This window comes from Corythoichthys intestinalis, chromosome 2 (assembly GCF_030265065.1).
Source record: "Corythoichthys intestinalis isolate RoL2023-P3 chromosome 2, ASM3026506v1, whole genome shotgun sequence".
NCBI lineage: Eukaryota > Metazoa > Chordata > Actinopteri > Syngnathiformes > Syngnathidae > Corythoichthys > Corythoichthys intestinalis.
The window spans coordinates 43,714,985-43,738,346 of record NC_080396.1 but is presented as its reverse complement, the minus strand read 5'-3'; the positions used below and the strand labels follow the sequence as shown (position 1 = coordinate 43,738,346).

The following is a 23,362-nucleotide window of genomic DNA, read 5'->3' as shown; positions in this document are numbered from 1 at the left end:
CACTATGCAAGCCATCATATTGAAATGGAAGGAACATCAGACCACTGCAAATCTACCAAGACCCGGCCGTCCTTCCAAACTTTCTTCTCAAACAAGGAGAAAACTGATCAGAGATGCAGCCAAGAGGCCCATGATCACTCTGGATGAACTGCAGAGATCTACAGCTGAGGTGGGAGAGTCTGTCCATAGGACAACAATCAGTCGTACACTGCACAAATCTGGCCTTTATGGAAGAGTGGCAAGAAGAAAGCCATTTCTCAAAGATATCCATAAAAAGTCTCGTTTAAAGTTTGCCACAAGCCACCTGGGAGACACACCAAACATGTGGAAGAAGGTGCTCTGGTCAGATGAAACCAAAATTGAACTTTTTGGCCACAATGCAAAACGATATGTTTGGCGTAAAAGCAACACAGCTCATCACCCTGAACACACCATCCCCACTGTCAAACATGGTGGTGGCAGCATCATGGTTTGGGCCTGCTTTTCTTCAGCAGGGACAGGGAAGATGGTTAAAATTGACGGGAAGATGGATGCAGCCAAATACAGGAACATTCTGGAAGAAAACCTGTTGGTATCTGCACAAGACCTGAGACTGGGACGGAGATTTATCTTCCAACAGGACAATGATCCAAAACATAAAGCCAAATCTACAATGGAATGGTTCAAAAATAAACGTATCCAGGTGTTAGAATGGCCAAGTCAAAGTCCAGACCTGAATCCAATCGAGAATCTGTGGAAAGAGCTGAAGACTGCTGTTCACAAACACTCTCCATCCAACCTCACTGAGCTCGAGCTGTTTTGCAAGGAAGAATGGGCAAGAATGTCAGTCTCTCGATGTGCAAAACTGATAGAAACATACCCCAAGCGACTTGCAGCTGTAATTGGAGCAAAAGGTGGCGCTACAAAGTATTAACGCAAGGGGGCCGAATAATATTGCACGCCCCACTTTTCAGTTTTTTATTTGTTAAAAAAGTTTAAATTATCCAATAAATTTTGTTCCACTTCACGATTTTGTCCCACTTGTTGTTGATTCTTGACAAAAAATTGAAATTTTATATCTTTATTTTTAAAACCTGAAATGTGGCGAAAGGTTGCAAGGTTCAAGGGGGCCGAATACTTTTGCAAGGCACTGTATACATTTGGTACATTTCCATTTATTTCTAAAGATATTGTAGAGATGATGCAGTAAATAAAAGGAGGCCAATAATGTTGAACAGGAATGTAACAAAAGATATGTTATAAAACACTGCATATTTTAAAATGTTTCATTGTTAAATCCTATTGAAAAACAACACATTGAGAGCGTTCACATATCTAGTGTACTTTCCCCTGCACACTTTTGTCCAATTTCACCCAACACACACATCACACAAACAACCGGACTTTCCAGAGTTTAGTTTCAGCCTCAAGTAACAACTGGCAGAGCAAGTACTGCTTGACAATGCAATCAAAAACGTCCTGTGAAACATACCTTTTCCTATCCTGTGTGTCCAGTTGGCTTTGTTGCTCCTCACGGCTTATTGGAGTGCTTGTGTTTCTCTACTTTTTTAGAAGTTGTCTGACTGGGGTTGGGAGCAGTAGTCTCTTTAGTTACAGCGAACACCTCATTGTAACCGCCTTCTTTTATGATGCCATTATATGCCTTTATCTTGATTGGCCTAGTTTACCTCTGTTGTTTAGAACAACGTGACAGCTAACAGGAAAGATGACATCCCTTTTTCATATTCCTCAAAGCTTTGGATTCAGTCAGCTTTTATCTGCATTTTTATATCCACTACTTAAAGTACTCACAAAAAGTTTTGCAAAGTTGTGTTTTTGGGTGAAATTTCAGGGTGAAACAAAATACAATAACCTTTATTGAATGCATTTGCTGTTCTGGTCCCTGACTCAACTATTGTAGTGCTTGATTTACTACTATTTAAAAAAAAAAAAAAAAAAAGTTTTTCCTCCACTTGGCATCAGTGCACGGTCCACGGTTGCAATCAAACGGTTTGGCCCACTTGCTGTACTTCATAAGTCATAAAAACAATGCGTAGTAACAAATAATTAACAGTGTTCAAACAGGATAGTTTCAGAAGGGACATGGCCATTGAAGCAGGTATACTGTACAGTGATAGGAAGTCACCTAAAGGCATACAAGTGGACATTCAACCCCTTTTGTAACTTTTGCTGTTAATCCTGCTTGAGAACAAGTTTCACAAAAAGAACTGAAACATTCAAGTATTTGAACAGTGCTCCTCCCATCTGAAATTTTTCACGTGCTTCAACTAAAAGTGGAAATTTGTTTAAATCGTAAAATTTCCTGCTATATTATGTACTTCAAATGTTTAATATTGTGTGGCATGATTATAGAAATGTGTGGACTAAACTACCATTGCTATAGTCAGCCGTTTGTGAACTAAAAAGCTTTGCTGACAAGCCATGCCACATTTGAAAGGTCTTGAACGTTTGAGTATATGTAGGGAAAACAACAAAAGATGCAAAAATTCATTAGTTATCAGCTCGTGGGAATCGCCGTTTTCCTCCTTTGAGCAGTTGGCTGGCCTTGTGTCTGTCAAACCTGGGATTACATGCAATCCGATCATTTCTCTGCACACCCTACATTCATCTACCGTAATTTCCTGAATATAAGGCGCACCTGTGTATAATGCGCACCCCAAATTTACTTGTAAAATCTAGGGAAAATTATTGTACCCGTTTATAACGCGCACCCTAATTTTAGCACTAATGAATAGAAGAATACAAGAAAACAGAGCTCGTGTACAGATACAGAAATGTCATTTCACTGACTGGTGAAACACAGCACAAGTGTAGCACATTGGTAGTTCAAAACATTACCATAAACTGACAATATTTACGGTAATAATATGATTTGACAACTTCTCCAACTTTCCAGAATCTAGGAGAAAACAAAACAGATGTGACTTTTCTTTTAAAGGCTGCTGTATAACTTGCTCGTTTCATCATGATGAATAAATGTTTCTTCCACGGATTGATACGGTAAAATGAAAGTGAGAACGTTTAAGTCGGAAATCCGTGAGAGCTCATCGCTGTCAACACGACAGTAACAATAGGATCTATTGTTATTTGGATTTGAGTTTCCCGACGGACAGATATAGTTGACGGACACACACAGGAAGTGTGTTGTTACGTTTGTTATGGTCGGAGTTGCGGAGCTGCAATAAACGTTGACTCAAATGAGTTAAACTAAATTCTGTGCTTTATGAAGAGTGAAAGAAGCAGGATTTAACACAGACGAAATCATTCGGTCGATTAGAGTGAAGTGTTACCGAAACAAAATGGTGACGTCACGTACCGTAATGGTCGGCAACGGGTCGCCGCATATGTTTCTTCAACACAACGTGGCCGTGTCAATTAAAAAAATCAGTTTATATATATATATGTAATATATATATATTTCTGTCCCCATCCATGTACCCGTTTATAATGCGCACCATGATTTTACGAGTTGATTTTGGGGGAAAAAAGTGCGCGTTATATGCGGGAAATTATGGTAATTCAACTCATGACAAAGAAACAAGGGATTCATCAAAATCAACAATTTTGGCCGATACCAAAGTTGAGGAAAACAAGGCCGAACAATTGTTAAAATAATACTTATCCAAATTTGTGTGTCGTCATATATCTGTCAAACCTTTAATTAATATCACTTTTTATGGAATGAATTGGAGCACAAGGGTTTTTACGTTGTAAAACAGAAGCGAAAGACAACAGATGACATGAGTGCACATATACATATCAGGCATGAAAATCTCTCACCTTTTGCCGAAATTTGCAGTTTTGAAGTCAAAAAGGGTGTCCTACGTGAATTGTGTAGATCCGAGGAGAAAATGTTTAAGGGGGGGCTTCGGGAGATTTTTTAATGTCGGAAACTCTGTATGCAAGCGGGGAAAGCGGCACAAAGCCAAAAAAAGCGCACCAGAGTGACCAAAACATTGACTTATTTCAACGAAACAAAGGAGGGTACAATCTTGTGTCCAGTCTCTTCAATGCCAAGCTTGGCTGCATGTCGGCCATGAATGAACACCTAAAGCGCTGTCACCCAGTTGTCTTCATTAACCATTTAATTTTGGAAGGCGACAGGAGACAATTACAAGCTGGCAGATTGTAAGTCCATCTAACTAACTAACGACATGTTTTATTGAAGTTGCTAAGCCTGTCGCAATATGCAATGAGTCCACGTTTTATTGTCGCATGCGTGCATGCATACATTTGTGCGTGCATGTACACGTGCATGTTGATGGCATATTAGACACCAGTTCTTTTCACAGATGTTGATTGGTCATCAACATGCTGTAGAATTAAAGGTCAGACATACAAAATAAGGAAACACATCTGTATTAAACATTGTAAACGTTAGCATTGCTACATTGAGGTTAATGGGGAACCTAGGGCAACCTATTTTAGTCTGCTATAAAACATTGGCATTCTTCTCCAAAACACAAACTTGCGGTTAAAAGGTGACACTTGAAACATGGAAAAATCGCTGGTTAACAGCATTTGCAAACGAAAAAAATTATTACTGATACCACATGCAATGATAAAAACAGCTTTTTTTTTGTCGAATGTAAACCTTCCTTTTAAATGACACCCTTTATAAAAAATATGATTGGCAATGATTATAATACTATTATATATAGTAGTATACTGTAATATCAACGCTAAACATTTTTTTAAGAATTGTTCTGAATCATGTTGGAAAGACAAAGTCAGTGTTCTGAATCTGTTTACATTCCATTCTTTTGCACTAGATAATGTTATCAGCATTTGACCTTATTGTTTATTTGTGATTTATTGTTGTTATTTACGTGTTTATTTGTACTTAAATAAAGAATGTAAGTGTTCCAAAATGTTCTGTGAATTAATAAGCGTCATCAAAAATGACATTGCTAAATTAGTAAAAAAAAAAAGTTATTAGATTTGTCGACTAATCGTAAAAATAATCTGCTGACTAATGGGGAGAATTAGTCGTTTGGGACAGCCCTAGTTGTACAGTGTACCGGGACATATTTCCTCCACACCCATCTCACCTTTTTAACCCCTGACCCATTTTCATGCCTGACATATACACATTTTTATTCTTTGTTTTTAGACTCATGATTACATATATTCGGAAAGTGAAGTAAAATAAAGAAGATGGTCCTTCTCATTTCTAAATTACGTACTATGAATTTGTAAGTGGCTGACCTTATATTAGAGAGGGAAGACTCGGGGGAGAGGTCTTGTAGATGAAGTATTGCCTTAAGGGACCTACAGTATATAATAAGTCGAGTAAGAATGACTGCGACTGAAGGCTTGCTTCAAAACAACTAGCTGAAGATACATGACTAAAATTTGCGTGTGATTTTTAAGCCCAAGAACGTTACACCTTACAAGTAATGTGCATGCTTTAAAGGGCTCATTAGAACTAGATTTGTGGTATTGCTTACATCATCACATTTCAGCTCTGTCATGTTTCACTCAAACTGACAAAATCAATTAATATCTGCATATAGTGCAATAATGTCAACTTCACAAGTTTCCAGACTTGGTGGAAAGGTCTCTAGAGAATCTGTGTACATTGTGAAAGAAAATCACTCATTCAGAATTCGCCAGATCATGATCAGTGGTTATATAGGTTGTAATGTGATTTTCAAGTCTCGCCACCAATATCTTTCCAAAGGTTCCGGTTTTGCTCGCGTAAACGGCTGTTTCTAAAGATTAATCAGTTGTCGATGTCTACTCAGGTGTTTGCACTGCTGTTTCTCCATTTTGTTTCAGGATGTTGGGCGAATGAAGGTTGAACTCTTTGCTGATGTTGTCCCTAAGACGGCTGAGAATTTCCGGTATGTTGTCACCTTAATTTGAGCATGAATTGTAGCAGGGCTGCACAAATCATCGGAAAATATCATCATCACAATCATGGAATGTGCAATATGCATGTTGCAAAAATATGCTATAAATGAATACATCAATGTTCAGTGTATGTTTCCATGCTTTGTTGAAGGTCTTTGCTATTTATCAGAGTATAACTAATAAGAATCAATCTTAGATGTCCATTGCCATCCACCACCAATAGTACTGACTACTACTTGGTTGTTACTGATACATAACTAAAAAAATGATTAAGAGTAATGACTGTTTTTCAGTCAAGCTTATAGTAACACTTACTGTATATTGAACGGTTTATGCCTCATAATAGTTTAGTCTCAATGAAAATCAAATATATCACCATGCACGTAGCCTGTTTAATTTCCCATATTGAAAAAATATATTTCATTAAAAGTTGAAAATATTTTTTCAGGGAAATGTTAAAAATCCCACTAACATCGGTACATAATTGTCATTATTGTCTATCGGTACTTTCTGTTGTGGAATACTCAATGCAAGTACAGTCCTGCACTCATTTTATTCATTAAGAAGTAGTGGTGTATCCCCATTACATAGCCCATGAGTGAATAGATAAGTATGTTTCAGAGTTAGTAAAATATTCATTTTTCATTCTTTCATTTTTTTTTTCCAGGCAGTTTTGCACTGGGGAGTTCCGGTAAGGCAGACTCAACTTTTTGACTTTTTCTAAAATTTAGGCAATAACAAGTTTTGAAGTACAATTAAACTTGATTGAACGGATTATTGATGAATCGAGCAAACTAGAGTAGGTGCTGTTGAATCGGTCTCGGTTTGCCAACATCATGACAGCGGTATCTTTGGCATTAGGCTGATTTGATAAGTACATAGGTGCAATGGTTGCTAATCAATAAAAGTTTGATATCTTTAAAGCTATATAGAAACAAAGTGATACAAATTGATGGTCTGAATATTGTGTAGTTCTTTGAACACAACAGGTAAAAACTGCAACATTTCAACCTGATTATGGTGTAGCGCTTTGAACACAACATATAGGTAACTAATGAAAAATTTAAACATGAACAACAGACAGTGGGGCAAAAAGGTAGACAGCCACCAATTGTGCAAGGTCTCCCACTTAAAAAGATGAGAGGCCTGTAATTTTCAATCATATGTATACCTCAACTATGAGAGGAGGAGAAAAAAAAATCCAGAAGATCACGTCTGATTTTTAAAGAATTTATTTTCAAATTATGGCGGAAAATAAGTATTTGGTCAAGAACAAAATTACATCTCAATACTTTGTTATATTCCTGTGTTGGCAATGACAGAGATCAAAACGTTTTCTGTAAGTCTTCAAATGTTTTTACAGGCTATTAAAGGTATTTTGCCCATTCCTCTATGCATATCTCCTCAAGAACAGTGATGTTTTGGGGCTGTCGTTGGGCAACACAGACTTTCAGCTCCCTTCAAATATTTTGTATGGGGTTGAGATCTGGAGACTGGCTAGGCCACTCCAGGACCTTGAAATGCTTCTTACGAAGCCACTCTGTTCCCCGGGCAATGTGTTTGGGATCATTGTCGTGCTGAATGACCCAGCCACATTTCATATTCAATGCCCTTGCTGATGGAAGGAGGTTTTCACTCAAAATTTCACGATACATGGCCCCATTCATCCTTTCCTTTACATGAATCAGGTGTCCTGGTTCTTCTGCAGAAAAAAATGCCATAAATTATGTTTCCACCCCCATGCTGCACAGTAGGTATGGTGTTCTTTGGATACAATTCAGCATTCTTTCTACTTCAAACGCGAGAAGTTGCGTTTCGACCAAAAGGTTATATTTTTTGTTTCATCTAACTATATGACATTCTCCCAATCCTCTTCTGGATCATCCAAATGCTCTCTAGCAAACTTCAGACGGGCCTGGACGTGTACTGACATGTCTGGCACTGCAGGATTTCAGTCCCTGGTGGCGGAGTGTGTTATTGATAGCTGCTTTTGTTACTTTGGTGCCAGCTCTCCCCTGGTCATTCACGAGGTCCCCCCGTGTCGTTCTGGGATTTTTGCTCACTGTTCTTGTGATCATTATGACCCCACAGGGTGAGATCTTGCGTGGAGCCCCAGATTGAGGGAGTTTATCAGTGGTCTTGTTACTGTATGTTTTCCATTTCTAATAATTGCTCCCACAGTTGATTTCTTCACTCCAAACTGCTTACAGATTAAGACTTCCCAGCGAGGTTCTGGTCTACAATTGTGTTCTTGGTGTGTCCTTTGACAGCTCTTTGGTCTTGGCCATAGTTGAGTTTGGAGTGTGACTGTCTGAGGTTGTGGACAGGTGTCTTTTATGCTGAGAATGAGTTCAAACGCGTGCCATTCATACAGTTAACGAATGGAGGAAAGAGAAGCCTCTTAAAGAAGTTACTGCTCTGTGAGAACCACAAATATTGCCTGTTTGTAGGTGACCAAATACTTATTTTCCACCATAATTTGCAAATATATATTTTTTAAAATCAGACGGTGATTTTCTGATTTTTTTTTTTTCTCATTCTCTCTCATAGTTGGGGTATACCTATGATGATATTTACAGGTCTCATCTTTTTAAGTGGGAGAACTTGCACAATTGGCGGCTGACTAAATACTTTTTTGCCCCACTGTATGTAGGTAATGTATTTTCGGAACGTCAATATCTTCAATAGCAATGCCCTACGAGTGTAACCAGTTTCAGTAGAAAGTCAAGCATGCCGCCACAACGCCACTCCGAAGCACGTTGGCAAGCTTAAAAATAAATCTTAATAATAGCTTAAAAATAACAAATACCTTAATAAAACTTTTAAAAATATATTTAGCATAACGTAGGAGCTGTAGTGGACATGGCTTGTATTTTGAAGTTGGTCCCTCACAAGAGACCATCTTGAAAATGGATGCATCTCTGGATTACTGGAGGATTTTGTATCAATTGAGGTGCTTGCCATAGATACGTTTCTATCTCTTGTTCTCACAAACAGTTATCCGGTCAAATCTTTTTTTTCGTCGCAACACTAATTGTTAGATATTCTGTCATCTTTGGGTCTGAGTCAAAATACATAAATGTTACTTATTTTTTACAATGTGTAAACATACTGTATATGCATGCCTTTTATAAGGTATTAAAATAGTAAATCTTTACCACAGAAGGGACGGTGTGCCTATTGGTTTCAAGGGCTGCACATTCCACAGGTATGAAAAAATAATTATACAGTTATACTATTTAAAAAAAAAAAAAATTTAATCGCTTATAACATACCTGTTATATTGTTGATTTACAGAGTGATAAAAGACTTTATGATCCAAGGAGGTGACTTTGTGAATGTGAGTTAAAGAGCGCCAGTATATTTGTTATTTTCAAAAGTCGTTTGCAAGGATTACTGTGTTGAATGCTGCAATGTAGACAGCTTTGACTTCTGGTAGATTTGTCCCACAAATTATACTTAATTTTTTTTTTCCACATACTGTAAAATGACCAAGTTGTAAACATTTTTTGGGGGACTTATAAACAGTTTTTGTGTATTTTATTTTATATGTTGTTTCTTAAAAGGGTGACGGCACTGGCATCTGCAGCATATACAGAGGTCCTTTCGCAGATGAAAACTTTCGGGTGAAACATTCTGCGCCTGGTCTTCTTTCCATGGTAAGTGGATATGTCAGTTCTTGATGGAGCACAAAGCAAAATTTAACTTCACCCAACTGTATAGACCCCACTCATATGACGTCACAACCACGCATCCGCGCCATATTGTCCGTCAGGTCGTCGTGTTTACGCATTACCGCTACGTAAATTCCTCCTATTATGGCGTGTTTTTCTGCTCGTTAACATTAATAATCATAATGGTGAAGGCGTGTGTGGCCACCATCATTATATTTTGAATAATATTTAGCTGGTACCAAGTGAAGAAGCTGGCCTCGTCTACGGATCATCAGTTAAACAGGTGTGTCCAAACCTTTTGCAAAGGGGGCCAGATTTGGTGTGGTAAAAATGCGGGGGGCTACCTTGGCTGATTTACATAGAACAATATATTTAAACAAATTTGAGCAAGCCCTTCTGTGTGTCACATTTGCTTTATTATTATTTTTTTATTTATAATTTCAACAATCTTGTCTTTGTGGCGTTCTCTTTCGACACTCGGGCTCTTGCGAAATACTGCTGCTGTGAAATTAAACTAGCTTCAAGTTGCTATAATTTCTCGCTGCGTATCTTCCCTGTAATGTTGTCGTACATGTCAGCGTTTCTTGTTCGGTAATATCATTATCGCATCACATCGAACTCTTTGAAAACAGCGACTGTCTCTTTGCAAATGAGGCAGACACAGTTGTTGCGTGTTTTATTGAAGAAATAGTCCAATATCCACCTATCCTTGAAGCGTCGGCCATCGCAGTCAACTTTTTTTTTGATTGATTGTCGCCATTTTAGAAAATTGGAAGTAAAGGGTCACACGGGATAATGTTGCTTAGAGTGCTGCTCTTAAATTTTTTAAAACTTTCGTGAGAATAGGCTGATTTTCTGTGGACAACATAGTTGTAGATATCAGGGTAGCAGATGTCAGGCAGAGATGGCGAAGACAGCGGGTCGAATAATATCGATTTAGGCATCAAATATGGATCTGGCGAATGGATAGACTGAAGCTTTTCCACATAACGCTTTTCATGCAACGCATCCAATGAGTTTACAGCTTCTGAAAGCACCGGGGCTTCCATGAATTGCACTATAAATTGCACGACAAATTGAAACCATTGAGAATACGGATAAACAATGACGGACAATATGGCGGCCGGATACAGCGACACATCATTCTGTGACGTTGGTGAGTAGGGTCTATATACTCAATACAGCTCTGTGAAGGCAGGCATATCTTTAGCCAACTTTTTTTTTTTTAATTTAGTTTGAATAGGACTCACTTCAATCATTCTTTCCTCTTAGGCAAACAGTGGTCCAGGAACAAATGGTTGCCAGTTTTTTATAACTTGCACTAAATGTGACTGGCTAGATGGAAAACATGTCGTTTTTGGTGAGTATGCTTCTAAAATTTCATTGATGAGTTTGAATGGATTTGAAATGTTCTATTTAATGCATAAGTTATGGCTTTAATCATCTTAGTTATGGTTGTTTCAGGTAAAGTTGTGGATGGACTGCTGATTATGCGAAAGATTGAGGTAAATGGTCTGTAATCTAAATTGATTTAGCTCGAGTCTTTGCAGAAGTGTGCAGTGTGGCACATTTATTTCTGTCCCAATGTTACAAAACTAATGAATTCTTTATCCCGGCTCCCCCAACAGAACGTTCCCACGGGACCCAACAACAAACCCAAGCTCCCGATCCTTATTGCACAGTGTGGAGAGATGTGAGGAAAAATGGTTCGTGCAAGTGAAATTAAGCATTTCCCTAATGTTGACTGATGCACCCATTCAGTCTCACTTTGTACCATAAACGGATAATAAATTCTTTTAAAAATACATTTTGACATTTTTTAGGTTAATGAAATTCCCAGTTTATTCATGTACTGTCAGAAAAGGTTGAAAATATGCTTCTTTTTCATGCTGTGACTTAAGAGGTCGTCACAGCCGGTTGCAAATTTTGTTTGGCACAGTTCCTGCCACTACAGATTAATAGTATGGATAAATTGCACATTAAATTGTATTGGACGGCCAAACTATTTCAAGTAGACCTTGTTTTGTTCATAACCGTACAGTACACTATTTGGATTGAAGGGGTCTACATACTCATTGGTGATATACTGCCTGCAGTAACACAAAACATATCAGTTTTGATGCACCTATTTTAATATTTTAAGAAAGGTATTGCAACTCTGTCAAGCATCTTCATTTTACTCTTAATGTTTCATTCTTTTTGTGTGGTAAGACTGGGGTGTATTGTAATGTTTATACTGTGAGAACATTGTGTTCCCAGTATTTTATTAACACCGTTGCCAGCCCGTCCCACCCCCACCCTTCACTACCAAACCAAACCAAATTGAAAATCTCAAATCGGGGGTAATGTGGAAAGAAATAGTCTGTGATCATTTGTGCTTGAAGGTGACGTGATGAGCAATGGTTCAATAATGGTGGTCGAAACTGTTAAAACCAAGGAGAAAGAGGGAGGAATCCTTAGCTGAACTTATGTCTCCCTCTTATCCCAGCCATCCATACAAATCCAAGCTCGTCCCCCCTCCCCCATCCACACTCTCGCTGTTCTGCCTTGGACCTAGTTCCACTGGCACAAAAGAATCCTTTTAGATGAGGACTGTTCTTATGGAGGCTGGAGGAAGGATTTCTGTTCCCAGTTTTGTGTGCATGTGTAGAGATGGAGGGGCAGCTTCATGAGGAGGCTTTCTGAGGTCAATGCGAAAGCCCATCTTTGTGTGGGAGAACGTGAACAAGGAGCTCTTCACACGTCAGCCAATGCTCATAAACAGTGTCAGTGGAGCATTAACATCACAATGGATGGGAGGGCTGCAGTGGGCTTGTCTCACGCCCAGTCTGGGTCTGTCTGGCATGCGCCAAACTGGACATCCAGTTTGGATTACCTGCAAGTAATTCCTGCATTTAAACAGTGATTATGCGGTATATGCTTATTTTTGTGCCTTTCCTAAGAGGGTGGGTATACTGATTCTGTGCCATTTTAACTCATTGGCTGCCATTGACGTCGATAGATGAACCAGTTACTCTGAAAACTAGCTGTTTTTTCATTGATAGTAATTTTGTTCAAATTCCCAATGTTAACACAAACTGATAAAATATAAATAACTTTTATTAGTGTTTTTGATTATTTTCATTAGCTGCATTAGCAGCGATAGACAATTCATTTTGATTGGGAGCTGTGGCAGCAATCGAGCACTGTCAGCCATCCGAGTGAAAATGAATTGCACCTTTATCGTCATCAAGGGCACTGAAACAAAATCATTCAATGCCAGCCATCCTGGTTAAAATGGATTTTATGTCTCGCTGTCAATTTCAGTGAATGAGTTAGTTAGACTATGTTATATGAAATGAACGTATCCGTACTCTGGGCCTTACAACAATGTCATCTACTGTATAAATTGAGAGGTGGAAAAAAATCAAACATTTTCATCCAGTGAAAGTTGTTGCTTTTCTTTGCATCCAGGGCGAGTTAATTCAGGTCATTGTGCAACAACCATAAAAATAATTTCCCGTACCAGTGGGTGAAGTGCATTCAATTTAACCTGAGTGTGATTTTAAATTCTTGATTCTCTTGACTATCTCATTGGCCTTTATAAAAGCAATTGATAAATACATTTATAATTATAAACAACTGCGGTTGAAAAAACGAAATACTGTACCTAGTATTTTAAACGTTTGGATTTCCTATGCATAATGAAGTTGATACCTTGTTCTCCCATAATTTAATCATTCAGCATATTCTATCACATCAACGTGTTCCAAAAGTGTCACAGTTTGTACGCTTGTCTTTGACGTCACTACGGGGCGGTGTAAATTGACAGGTACTTTCGTCTTCAGCCAATTAGAGTTGAACATACGTCTCTCTCTCACCTTCGCTGACAGTTGTCGTGGCCAATCAGAGATAGCGTTTATTTCCGTGACGGATTACAGCCAATCAAATCTTTGTATAGGCGGTGCACAGTCAAGGAACTTTCCCCGGAATAGTTTCCCGTCTGCCCAGTTCGATCGGCAACGGGAGCGGGAAGAAGAAAGCAGAGAGCCCGAAGGCAGTAGCCCCCCACCACCGCCGGCCCAGGTTACCATCTTGCACCGGGAGAGACAACAGAGAGCCGCCGCCGGCAGAAGGCATTACCAACTACTAGTAACCATGAGCAGCGAGGCCGAGGTACAACAACAGCCGCAGCAGCCTGCTGTCGACGTGGAGAGTCCATCCAGCCCGGTAGTTTCAGCTTCCGCGGGGGATAAAAAGGTCATCGGTAAGATTACAGCTGGAAATGAGCTTATTTGCTAAACTCGCCAAGGTGTCTATTTGGCCGCCAAGTCACATGTGAATATATAACAACACTATAGAACTTGTACAGTACGTACATAGTAAGAAATTGTGAATCTGCCGGATATCTTGGCGATCTGACATGTGTGTACGCACTAGAACGTATGACGTAAGTTTTAAATGTTAACGGAAGTGTAAAATGAATGCGCGATTCCATATATTTATTTCCTTATTATTTCTAATGTACGGGGATTGGGGGGGGGGGGGGGGCTTAATTATTCGAACATGCGGCAACGGCATACTCTACAATTACCTTGCTCTCCCTCGTCCACTTCGTTACCCGGTGGCCAGTTCATGTGAATTTTCTTGCCATTGAATAGATGAGATGAAATTTTGCAGTCGTTTATAACCCACCAATTCGCTTAACCGCAACCAGCCATGACCGTCGCAGACGAGCTAATGCTAACAGAGTGGTCGTCCCTTTGTTCACAGTAAATCCTCTGCTCCTCGTGTTTGCTTTTCGCAATAAATCGACGTTGGTGCTCAATCTGCATAACGAGGCACGGCACCTTTACGGGGCTTTCAATTCATCCCAAAACGCAGCACAGCCTGACATTATTGTCAAATTCGGCGCTGTCACTCGCGGCCTTCGTAAGCTACTTCACGGCGACTGTGGGTGATGGCAGGCTAAGCTAGTATTAGCCTCGCTGGGTTATTTTCACGGTTGAAGGGGACACCCAAAATGTCGGCCGAACTCTTAGTTTTCGACTCATTGCCGTCTCGTTCGACGACCGAGCGCGCAACACGGTGATTAAAAAGTGTTATTTTCGATGCGTTTGAGACATTTGCCGTCATTAAAACCGTGGTACTTGGAGCTCGTTGGCCCCGTTTCAACCACATGGTTGAGGCCAATTAGGCTAGTTAGCCTTGCTAACATGTCACCGCGCGACATTACCACGTGCGCAGCGCTGCGTTCTGTCCTATCAGACAGGTCAATTAGAAACGATTAAGATGACTAAAGTGTTACTTTCCTGATAATTATTGACTCACTCTCTGCCATTGACCCCGTAGACGTCCAATCCACGCTATGAAGGAGGGTAGTTCACAGTCGAAATAGAATGGATACTTGTACCTGTTTTTTGACTGACTGGCTGTCACATCTCCCAGTCAAATGAATTGGACGGCTAGCACTGTTAATGGCAGTTGAATGAAAGGTTAATAGTGCTAGTTTTTCTTTTTGAATTTGAGTTACTTTCCTAATTTTCTAAGCCTTGGCTGTATTTTTAAAAGGCTGGTGTCATTGGAAAGCTGGCTAAACCCAGAAACGAATGGCATAGTGATGAATAATGGCAAAACAATTCTAGAAAACCAAGGGTCCAGGTTTGCAAATAGTAAAACCTAACGTAGTTTAAAGAGGCCAGTCAAGTGATGCGTGGTTTCATTTGGCACACAAACATGCATACAAAAAAAAAAAAAATCATTAGTATTATATTATAAAAAATAGTCCATAATAAGTTAAATTTAATCAGAAACAATACATTTAGTACAGTTGAAAGTACTACAACAGCATCAAGCAAATGTGGTTTTGGAATAGCATCTCAAAATACTTAACTACTTTTTTGCACCACAAGGTGTGTGTGTATATGCGCAAAGTGCCGTTTAGAACATTTTTATTAAACAAAATACATCCACATTTCATTCATACTGTATCAAGGTACTTTGGATCCGACACAGGCTTGTGAAATGGTTCCAAATAAAAGACATGTACAGCATGCTCTTCAAACAAAAATATATATATCATATAAAAAAAATTGTAATGATAAATTTAAGCATTAATTCACAAGCTAACAGTCTCTAGTATAACTGTGACATGTAGCTACCTTCGTTATTTAATGACCGTTTCTAAGAAACAAATGTGATACAATTGACTGTGTAGCTGGATAGAACATGACCAAGATTGTCTCATGGTGCTGCTTGTCGAGTGCAGCTGGCACTGGGGCACCCCTTAGGTCTAAAAAGAGTGTGGCAGTTGGCAGTTAAATATAACTTGCAGGCAACCTTGCTAAAGTTATTTGATGCCATTGCTGCCTCCCCTCAGCAAAGGTCTTGTGGGCTTGCCTAGCATGTAAAAATGTGGGCTGCAAAATCCAGCTTACTTCAGTGTAAAAATAGAATGAAACACTCACCCACTTACTCATATTTGAACACCTGAACAGATTGCTGTTATTTTAAAAATATCTAGCTGTTGTTTTGAAAGTCTGAATTTTCGGTTGGCGCCTTCAAGTGTTGTACTACCGGGCAGACCCGCTATACCCACAGCTGCCATTTGCTTGCATTTCTTTGTGTTCATGCTGAGGAAACTGAATCAGAGAAGGCATTTAAAAGTTAAGCCTCTAGATAAGGCCGTTTTCATTGGTTGAAGAAATCCACCTATTTTTGTTACATTTCTGTTACGTGAAAATCGCGGGACGTCTTTAAAAAAAAAATCTGTTAAAATCAGTTCTTAAAGCAACACTAGGTAACTTTTCATTCTTTATAAAATATTTTCATAGCATTTGTGATATGTCGACTGACAACTAGTTGAGTCACACCTCTTTTATATCTTGAGGGGATCTGTATCGTTTTCACCGGCACTAATTAACTTTTAGGAGGGTGGCAGGAACCTTGTAACACAAAAAAAATACAAATGTGCTGATTGCTTTACGGCATATGTCACTTCCTCCTTATGTTATAAAGACGGAAGTCTATGCGAACGCTTTCGCGCAAATACTGCAAACATGCCAGGGCAACAGGAGAGAAAAGGTTTTGTCTTTGAGGAGACAAAAAAAATGTGGGGGGGGGGGGTCAGAGGGCCGGTGGTTGAATACAGCGCATAAGCACACGTTTCTCATTGTCAACATTGTCATATGCTATTGTTTAGCAACACCTGGATTCATTGCTGTTCATCATTCACACAGCCGCTGGAAACAAAAATGTCGTTAAATTCATCTCCAGGCGACCGAGAGAGCATGATTTCACAACAATGTGCGCTGGTCCTCATGGCAAACTCAGTCTTCCTTAAGGCAAAACACGCTCGCTTTTGTCCACCTGTGTCGCTACACTCGACCAAAACTGAAGTTACCTAGTGTTGCATTAAGAAATGAAAAAGGAATAATGATTGGGGAAGAATTTGAAATACAATCATTCTTCAGAAACATGTCTTGACAATCTGTTTTTACTCTCTCGGCAGCCACAAAAGTTCTGGGTACAGTGAAGTGGTTCAATGTCAGGAACGGATATGGTTTCATCAATAGGTAAGTGGATCGTCATTTTTCCCTGACTCTCCACCTGTTTCTCTTAAGAAGTCCTGGAAGTGTGTTTGAAGGGCCAAATGCAATCCTATTATAGCTTTAATTTGCCTGTGGAGCTGATGGGGCGTTTTGTCTGCTGTTCTTTTTACTGCTTGATTAATCCTCACACTTGCAGCTTTAGTTGCTGTCTATTCAAAGACTGAAAAGTTCCATTTGCAATGTCTCACTAACCAAATGAAATCTTCTTTGTGCAGGAATGACACTAAAGAGGATGTTTTTGTACACCAGGTAAGTGTAAGACCCCTGTTTCACAATGGCCATCCCGTGACAACCACTTAAGTCATATTTGAGAACCCAAACACACTAGTTTAAGAAGTTGCGAGAAACAGAGTTGCTTTGATTTCAAATCAAATTTTCCCGTTGGAAATTTCCAAATTTTATTTAGGACCCTGTAAAGTGAAAATAAAATTGACCCACCACAGACGTTTTTAAAAATTAAAAAAAAAAAAAAACTCAATCTAGCAAGTTTTAATCCATAAAAAACGCTATGCATACAAAATGAGGCAGCAGAATTATCGGACATTGAGCTATTCAGTAGCTAGCGGACCCACAGGTGCCTGGGCTCTCAAGAATGACAGCACTCAATGCTTGTATAGAGAGGGTGGTAGTAGAAATGCTACAACCACTAGGAAAAGGTATGGAATCACCAGTCTCGTCTGAGCACTCACTCAGATATTTTATTATGTAGAACAAACTAGGGCTGCAGCTATCGAATATTTTAGTAATCGAGTAATCGACTGAAAATTCTATCGATTAATCGAGTAATCGGATAAAACAAATATATTTTTAGGTGAAGAGCAATTATAAATATACATGAGAAAACAAGACATTTCATCTAATCTTGAACCATTTTCAGTCAATCAGTCTTTATTTTCGATGTATATTGTTGAAAACAGCCAACAATTGCATCTCAGATGTAACTAGAATTAAAAAAAAGACAAATTCACTGCTTTCACTCAAAAAACCTTTAGATCTTATTAAAAAATATATATATTTATTCCTAAAAATGCCATTACGCTTGATAACACACATCACTTAAAAGTTAGGATTTTTTCCCCACCTGTTTCAATTGAATTTCTATTTGTGTCAAGCCATTTTTGAGTTCTAGTTAAGTTTTACGCTACTCTAAACTGTAAGTCCTGATAGGATTTTGTGTTTTTGCAGTGTTCAAGATAAATGTATGATACAGGCTGTATTGGAGCACATTAGGGACCAGTGCTACTTGGTGTTTTATCCAGCAATGACTACTAAGCTAAAATTGATAGTTAGCATTATTGAGTTTTTATTTTACACCCTTATCACTCCACAAAGCTATGTTATGTTAAAGCCTGTATGTAAGACACGTTAGCCACGCATCGAAAGTGGTCATAGTTAATAGAAACCTAGCCCTCCGCAGGGCTAACGTTACGTGAGCTAGTGACTCAGACAGTAACGTTAATCTTATTTTTTAGCGTTTAGCGCTCTTTATTAGCGCTTAGCGCTCTACGGCTTTAAGATGGCCGCTGTTTATTAACGCTGCCCAGACGCGGCCGAGTCTATCACATTGCATCTAGTTCAACATACATGTGATCTCTATGCGACTCCTCAGATGCTACCTGCTACCAACTTAACATCATGCGGGCTAGTTTTTAGCAACGTCGGCGTAGTTTGGAGCGGCTGTCGGCTGCGGAAATGTTTTTTATATTTTTTTATTGCTTCTTCCTCTACGCACATGACGTCAGCACGTTGTCCCGCATTAAAAGTAGTCCGAGCGAAACGTGATGCTTAGAGCTGTCAAAATAAACGATTACTCGAGGTGAATAAAATTACTCGGATCAGTTTTTAAACTCGAGTTACTCGAGTTGCTCGAGTATTCGTTTCAGCTCTAGAACAAACTCCGATAAAAACTTGAAAAAAATAATGAATTAGTTCAAAAGTGCAACTCTTAAGGATTCGAAAAAACCTTAAAAAAATGAATAAAAAACATTGTGGTGGTCGGTAAATGTTATTTGTAAAGCAAGTGAAGGGAAATGAATATAGAATCACTCCATTCTGAGGAAAAATATATGGAATCATGAGAAATAAACAAAGAAATAACAATCAAAAAAACATCTCTAGTATTTAGTTGCACCACCTCTGACTTTTATGCCAGTTTGTAGCCTCTGAGGCATGGACTTGAAGAGTGACAAACAGTATTCATCAATTTGGTGCCAACTCTCTTTGATTGCAGTTGTCAGATCATCCTTGCAGGTCGGCACCTTGCTGTGGACCCATTTTTTCCCCCCAATTTCCACCACAGGTTTTCATTAGGGTTAAGATCTGGGCTATTTGCAGGCCATGGCATTGACTGGATGAGTCTTTCTCCAAGAAATGCTATAACAGTTTTAGCTCTGTGGCATGATGCATTGTCATCTTGGAAAATGATTTCATTATCCCCAAACATATTTTCAATTGAAGGGATAAGAAAGCTGTTTAAAATTTCAATGTAAACTTGTGCATTTATTGAAGATTTAACCACAGCCATTTCCCCTGTGCCTTTGCCTGACATGCAGCCCCATATCATCAAGGACTGAGGGAATTTTTGTTTTCTTCAAGCAGTCATCTTTGTAAATCTACCTGGAACGGCACCAAACAAAAGTTCCAGCAGCATCACCTTGTCCAATGCGGATTTTTGACTCATCGCTGAAAATAACCTTCATCCAGTCATTCACATTCCATGATTTCCTCTCATTTAGCCCATTGCAGTCTTATTTTTTTCTGTTTAAGTGTCAATGATTTTCATTTTAGCTTTCCTGTATGAAAATCCCATTTCCTTTAGGCGATTTTGCACAGCTCTGTCACATACCTTGACTCCAGCGTCCTCCCATTTCTTCATTTGTCTCGTTGTACGTCTTCTGTTTTCTAGACATATGGCCTTTAGTTGTTTGTCATGACGTTTGGATGTCCTCGGTCTACCAGTATGCTTAACTTTAACAACCTTGCCATGCTGTTTGTGCTAGGTCCAGATTTTGGATACAGCTGACTGTGAACAGCCCACATCTTTGGCAACCATATGTGTAGCGTTACCTTCTTCAAGAAGTTTGATAATCCTCTTCTTGGTCTCAAGAGACATCTCTCTTGTCGGAGTCATGATTCTTGTGAATCCACTTGGTCCAGTAGCTCTCCAAGGTGTGATAAATGCACTGCTTTTAACTGCTTACTAACCAGCAGATCTAATCTGAGGCAGGGGCCCAATTAAGGAAAGGAAATTGACTGGGTGTGTCTGTATTTTCTACTCAAAATAAAGTGATTACATATTTTCAGAATGGAGTGATTCTATATGTATTTCCCGGCACTTTCTCTATAAAAGTAACATTTACTCACCACCACAATGTTTTTTTTAATTCATTTCTTTTAGTGTTTCTGAATGCCGAGGAGTTGCACTTTTGATCTAACTCATTATTTTTTCAGGCTTTTTCTGAGTTTGTTCTACATAATAAAATGTCTGAGTGAGTGCTCGTCCATACTTTTTGCTAGGGGTTGTAGAAAGCCGTTGTTTATCTGTGAACTTCACTTTGACCTCTACTCAAAAATCTGGACTAGTTAAATGTATAAAGAAAAAAGTACAATGCATGTCTAAATTGCACTCATCTTTGCATCTTTGGGTTTAGAAACAAATCACATGAAACATTTTCATTTTTTTTTTCTTAGTTCAAAATGTGTACCACCACAAAACCATGAGTACAATGTCTGAAGTACCATTTTAACCTTCACTGCTATGCAATGAGAGTTTAGGCCTAATCTTATTTAATGTGATTATAAAATGCAATAAAACACTCAAAACGTTGTTGTCCATTTTAGTACTGAAATGTTAAATGTCTTGTTTTTAAAAAAACAAACAAACAAAAACGTTTACCCAAAAGAAATTATATCAATGATTAATGTCATAGGTAGTATTTGGTTTAGAGCTGGGGTCACCAACCTTTTTTGCACCACAGACCGGTGTGATTTGGGTCTTTTTGGGACTGCAAGCAGTACAAGATGTATGGCTTGCAGTCCAATCAATGGATTTCTATGACGACATTCTAATCTAAACTGTAGTATTATATCTAGAGTAGACAGGGATATTGATGTGTTAAGTGGGGGCACAGGGCAAAGTTAAGTCGGCCAGAATGCGGTCGTTAATAAAATATTATTTCTGTGCGGCCCGGTAGCAAATGCGACACGGACCGGTACCGGTCCGCGGCCTGGCGGATGGGGACCCCTGGTTTAGAGAATCTATTTGCTTCCAAGGAGGATGGCAAAAAAAAAAAAAAAAAAAAAATTCTATTCAGTGGATAAAATTCCTAAAGTTTGGAAAATATTGAAACATGGTTTCCAAAATGACAAATTGTTGATCAAAATAGTTGTCTTTCATGCCTGGTTGCCACATACCATTGAACAATATTTACATTTTAAAAGCCAGTTGTCTTTAGTCTTTTAAAGGATTTTCTGCATAAAGTAATACACCATTGTTTATTTCAGTGGCCAATGTATACCAAAATACAAATCAATTGAGTTATAAGTTAGATTAGTATTTTAAGTCAAGGTAGATGTAGCAATATGAACACTCATTGTATTTCTTGTCATTTCAGACAGCCATCAAGAAGAACAACCCGAGAAAATACCTTCGCAGTGTTGGTGATGGCGAAACTGTGGAGTTCGACGTAGTTGAGGGAGAGAAGGTAAGTGTCACTTACTTTTACTCTTTGCCTTTTAAATGCGCGCCTGTGCTCTAACGCATTTAATCCCATGGGCGACAGGGGGCAGAAGCGGCAAATGTCACCGGCCCAGGGGGCATTGCGGTCCAGGGAAGTAAGTACGCTGCTGACAGGAACCGCTATAGACGCTACCCCAGGAGGAGGGGTCCCCCGCGTGGCGGCGACTATCCAGAGAACTACCAGAGTGACGGAGAGGGCGAGCCGGGCGCCGGAGGGCGCGAAGGCAAGGGCGGTCGGGATGGCGGAGAGAGCGCCCCCGAAGGAGACTCACAGCAACAGCCGCGAAGGCCCGCCTACCCCGGCAGACGGCGCTACCCGCCATACTTTGTACGTAGATGCTTTGGCTGCCGGCCCCCGTACTCGCACGCATTTATTGTAGAGGGATTATGAGTGAGGTTTGCTATCACGTGTAGTGTTGTGCGAGGTATGTGTTTTTTTTCTGCTTGAAAAATTAGCTGGGTGTACTCTACACACATTGAGAAAGATGGCTAAGGGTAACATGCTAGCTCCTCATATGGCTCTTCCTGAAAAGCGAAACGCATTTACGGCAATGATTTGCTTACATGGCTGACAGTCGCAAAACATTGTGTTGCTAAATTTTGTTTCGACTACATAAGGTAGAAAACACTTCAAACACCGAGCAGACTGGTCATGAAACAGAGCGACCAGTTGAGACACTCTTCCCTTCAAATGGAAGTGTGAATTAATTTTTAAAAGGTTATTGTTTCAAACTAACAAGGAGTTTCTTGTGTGCAAATGGGGAGTCGTACTGTTTTTTGGTGATCACGAGTAGCCTAATATTTTGAATGAATGTTTTGATTCCACCTCCTTATCATTTTGTAAGATTTTTGCTACGTATCTGGGTATTTTATTCAAGTACCGAACAGAATTTGGTGTCATAGCAAATTAGCAATACTAGTCACATGGCTCCCATCCTGAAATGTACACTGATTTTCATAACCCAGTCCAGATTTTTTTTTTTTTAATATTCTCATGGCTGTGAAGAAAAATATTGGTGTATCTGAGGACTTGTTGACTTAAACAAATGCGATCACATTTTCAACATCGTACAACTCGAGTGCGAAGCCCTCACTGAATCATGTCTCATGTCTGCCTTCAGGCCAATGAGGGTGATGACAACCAGGGGGGTCCAGACCAGGCAAACAAACCTGCCAGGCAGAACTACTACAGAGGCTTCCGGCCAAGGTATGCGCTCATGCAGTCCCTGAAATATAAAAATGTATTACTTACATGTAAATTGTTAGTGATGGCTAGGGATGTTCGGGGACAAATCCAATTGGAATCGAGTGATGAGGATCAAGTATATAAAGGGATAAAAAGGAACACAATAATCCAGAAATACAATGGCATTGCCAAAAGAAACAAAATGTATACGTTTTATACTCTGCAACACTCCCGGAAAAATAAGTACTGGAAACAGTACAGTACTGTAATATGTTTGGAATTTTTGTTTCGGGGAAAAAAATCTGTATCGGATAGGGAC

At 39.3% G+C, this 23,362-nt stretch overlaps 3 protein-coding genes across 6 annotated transcripts in view; 2 read left to right on the top strand and 1 right to left on the bottom strand.

Annotated features, from left to right (window-relative positions):
- ppih (peptidylprolyl isomerase H (cyclophilin H)) overlaps window positions 1–11,333 on the top strand; it is a 21,061-nt gene extending 9,728 nt beyond the window's left edge. The window contains exons 2-9 of the mRNA XM_057820459.1: window positions 5,782–5,846; window positions 6,524–6,547; window positions 9,020–9,064; window positions 9,154–9,196; window positions 9,423–9,515; window positions 10,803–10,890; window positions 10,995–11,035; window positions 11,159–11,333. Coding sequence (XP_057676442.1) covers window positions 5,782–5,846; window positions 6,524–6,547; window positions 9,020–9,064; window positions 9,154–9,196; window positions 9,423–9,515; window positions 10,803–10,890; window positions 10,995–11,035; window positions 11,159–11,227 — 468 coding nt within the window. The 3' untranslated portion in view covers window positions 11,228–11,333. The remainder of the gene's footprint in view (window positions 1–5,781; window positions 5,847–6,523; window positions 6,548–9,019; window positions 9,065–9,153; window positions 9,197–9,422; window positions 9,516–10,802; window positions 10,891–10,994; window positions 11,036–11,158) is intronic.
- Window positions 1–14,925, bottom strand: part of si:dkeyp-100a1.6 (uncharacterized) — a 22,526-nt gene extending 7,601 nt beyond the window's left edge. For 2 of the 4 annotated variants that reach the window (XR_009061279.1, XM_057820413.1), the window contains exon 1: window positions 1,472–1,900. The gene's annotated coding sequence lies outside the window, so the exon portion shown is untranslated. Of the gene's footprint in view, window positions 1–1,471; window positions 1,901–14,103; window positions 14,461–14,840 lie in introns of those variants that run through there. The other 2 variants (XM_057820423.1, XM_057820434.1) reach the window with 2 other exon arrangements.
- Window positions 13,494–23,362, top strand: part of ybx1 (Y box binding protein 1) — a 13,470-nt gene continuing 3,601 nt past the window's right edge. Inside the window, exons 1-6 of the mRNA XM_057820448.1 lie at window positions 13,494–13,776; window positions 17,020–17,083; window positions 17,335–17,368; window positions 21,733–21,822; window positions 21,901–22,185; window positions 22,979–23,064. Coding sequence (XP_057676431.1) covers window positions 13,668–13,776; window positions 17,020–17,083; window positions 17,335–17,368; window positions 21,733–21,822; window positions 21,901–22,185; window positions 22,979–23,064 — 668 coding nt within the window. The 5' untranslated portion in view covers window positions 13,494–13,667. The remainder of the gene's footprint in view (window positions 13,777–17,019; window positions 17,084–17,334; window positions 17,369–21,732; window positions 21,823–21,900; window positions 22,186–22,978; window positions 23,065–23,362) is intronic.